The sequence below is a fragment of the Pseudomyrmex gracilis genome, unplaced genomic scaffold (assembly GCF_002006095.1).
Source record: "Pseudomyrmex gracilis isolate BER0280 unplaced genomic scaffold, ASM200609v1 scaffold_157, whole genome shotgun sequence".
NCBI classification, from domain to species: domain Eukaryota; kingdom Metazoa; phylum Arthropoda; class Insecta; order Hymenoptera; family Formicidae; genus Pseudomyrmex; species Pseudomyrmex gracilis.
Genome location: NW_018020741.1, coordinates 68,440 through 70,949, shown reverse-complemented (window position 1 = coordinate 70,949; position 2,510 = coordinate 68,440). Strand labels below are relative to the sequence as shown.

Here is a 2,510-nt window from a genome sequence, read left to right as displayed (position 1 = left end):
CTTATTCGCGGATCTTTGTTAATTAAAATCTCAGTAACTATTGCGAATCTAGCAAAATGGTATAGGACTTTTCGACTCAGTTTTATTCCTTCTACCTGCCTACGAGAGATGTTAAACCAATTCTGGGACACCCTGTATATAAGTACAAAATACATATATAACTATATAGGTATACCCGATGATAATCGTATATTAAAGTGATCAATGTAGAAAAGTATATAAAAACAAGAAGATATACCTATACATAACTTTTTATATAAAAACTGTTAGAGGTAGAAGAGAGCATTGTATGACAACTCCGATTTTTTGTAAATGAAAGCAGTATAACGATTTTAAAGTCAATTATCAACATGCAAACTTCACAATATTTATTGAGTTATTACTTAGTGACTATAAACTAATAAGCGATGGTTTGGACTTCGTAGACATATATGATTTTCATTGTAAAAAAAAACTATAATCAAGCGGCGTGTAACACAACTTTTTGTGATCAACTGATTTTCACGACGGGTACAACTAAGGGTGTTCTGAATCACCCTGTATATCTTTGCAGATAAACATACTTAAAAAAATGAGTATTAAGTTCTTTTACAAACAAAATAGTTTTGACATACATTTACTTTGGTAGTAGTTTTTTTAGATGACAGTTTTTTATATAAGAGTGACATTATTTTACCTGAATATCTTTATGTTTGGCTAACATTATTAAGGCAAAATATATTGCCGACGTTGAAGTATCATATCCCTGTAAACATGCTTTATTATATAGTACATATTGAAATAATATGTATCTAGAAATTTGAAAGAAAAAAAACATCAGAAATAGTTACCGTAGATATAAATGTATTGACTTCTTCCATGATGTCTGAATCAGTTAAATTATTTTCCTGTGACATGGCTATCAAAAGATCCAACAGAGCGAGTCGTTTATTTGTATCTAAAGAATTTAATATCATATAGTAAGGTTTTTTGTTATATATTACTTTGGTAAACTCTTGTTTTTTTAATCCTGAACTTTATTTTTCAACAAGCTTGTTTTATGTTTATAAAAAACTTGTTGTTATAAAATAATATACTGCAATCTACTTCAAGTTGTAAAGGAATAACTTAAACTATCTATATTACAACTATACAATCGTTTTTTTGATCCATCTTTTTATATTTTTACGTACTTTCACTGTCTTCTGTGTCATTTACTTGTGCAAATTTATCACTTTCGATATTTTTTAAATATCGACCGTTAGTACGTTCGTGGTACTGTTTTCTTTCCGTAATAATCTACAATCACGTATATAATATCTCTCTTAGTAAACATTTATTTCTTTTCTTATTTTGTGTAATGTATTATTATGAATTATCACATGATCGCATTTATAAATTATTTTTACATACTTTTTGTGTAAAGCTTTTACACCTGGTCAGAAGTTTCTTCTGTCTTTTACCTATTGGTAACAGTGAAGTAATCCATTCATTATGCAACCAGATCCTGTGAAATCTAAACCAAAATTTTCAGAAGTATAACTTAATATAGTAGAAAAGATACTTGGAAGAGGCTATAAAATTATATGTTACCTGTAGGTGACGATTTCACACATCTGATGAACATCATGACAAACATTTTGGGCCTCGGTAGAATTCTTTATAGAGATGCCTAGAGCTGTTTCTATATTGACAATGCAGTGCGTATGTAAACAAATATCAAAGTATTTTTATCATAATTTAAAAAATCAATAACAAGTTTTCTATATTTTTTTTAATTGTCTTCAAAACAAGGACAATGAGTACAGCAATAAAACATAAAATATAAATTACCGCATATTATGTTTAGCGTATGGTTGGTTATCAATGGCAGTATCTCTTTCACAACTGGTTTTCTAGTATGTTTTAAAGTTGTAATCATGTGATTACTTTCTTTAATGAAAATATCAACAAACCGCTTTAATATATGAAAATGAAATGCTGGTGTTATTATCTTTCGTCGTGTATGCCATTTGCTACCTGAAACATAGAGAAAATAATTGTCTCCGGATATTTTTATTAGTCGTTTGTTTAACTACTACTGTTAAATTATAGCACATCACAATGTTTGGTAGAGTTTAAGACAAGATCTTACAATCTTGTATTTAAGACAAGATCTTACGATCTTGTTAGATGTTTTTCAAGGGAAAGCTGGTCTACTTGTTTTTATTTTTCTTTTCTTCTTGATGTTAGAAATGAAATAGAAGTAAACGTGAAATTTTATTGTTTGATTAGTGCTGTCAAAAATTACTGCTCTTCATAAAAAGAAACATCTTTTTTGTCTATTTAATAATTTATATCTTTTGGAGGTAAATGTACAGAATAGGGGAGCCCCCTCCGATTGGCTTCTTTTTCACATATGTTATTAAGATTACCTTCCTGAGTAACAATATGAAGCTTTTAGCCGTCGCTCATTGTTTATAAAAAAGTTATAAACAGAAAAAGTTTCATGAATAAACCAATTTTCTCCGACACCGTGTACATTTCAGAAG

The 2,510-nt window shown here is 28.8% G+C and overlaps 1 protein-coding gene across 1 annotated transcript in view; it reads right to left on the bottom strand.

Annotated features, from left to right (window-relative positions):
• Nucleotides 1-2,510, bottom strand: part of LOC109857399 (cytochrome P450 4C1-like) — a 6,724-nt gene that overhangs the window by 2,432 nt on the left and 1,782 nt on the right. The window contains exons 4-9 of the mRNA XM_020433667.1: nucleotides 1,813-1,998; nucleotides 1,573-1,663; nucleotides 1,393-1,495; nucleotides 1,173-1,278; nucleotides 831-937; nucleotides 677-745 (exon numbers count right to left, since the gene is read on the bottom strand). Coding sequence (XP_020289256.1) covers nucleotides 677-745; nucleotides 831-937; nucleotides 1,173-1,278; nucleotides 1,393-1,495; nucleotides 1,573-1,663; nucleotides 1,813-1,998 — 662 coding nt within the window. The remainder of the gene's footprint in view (nucleotides 1-676; nucleotides 746-830; nucleotides 938-1,172; nucleotides 1,279-1,392; nucleotides 1,496-1,572; nucleotides 1,664-1,812; nucleotides 1,999-2,510) is intronic.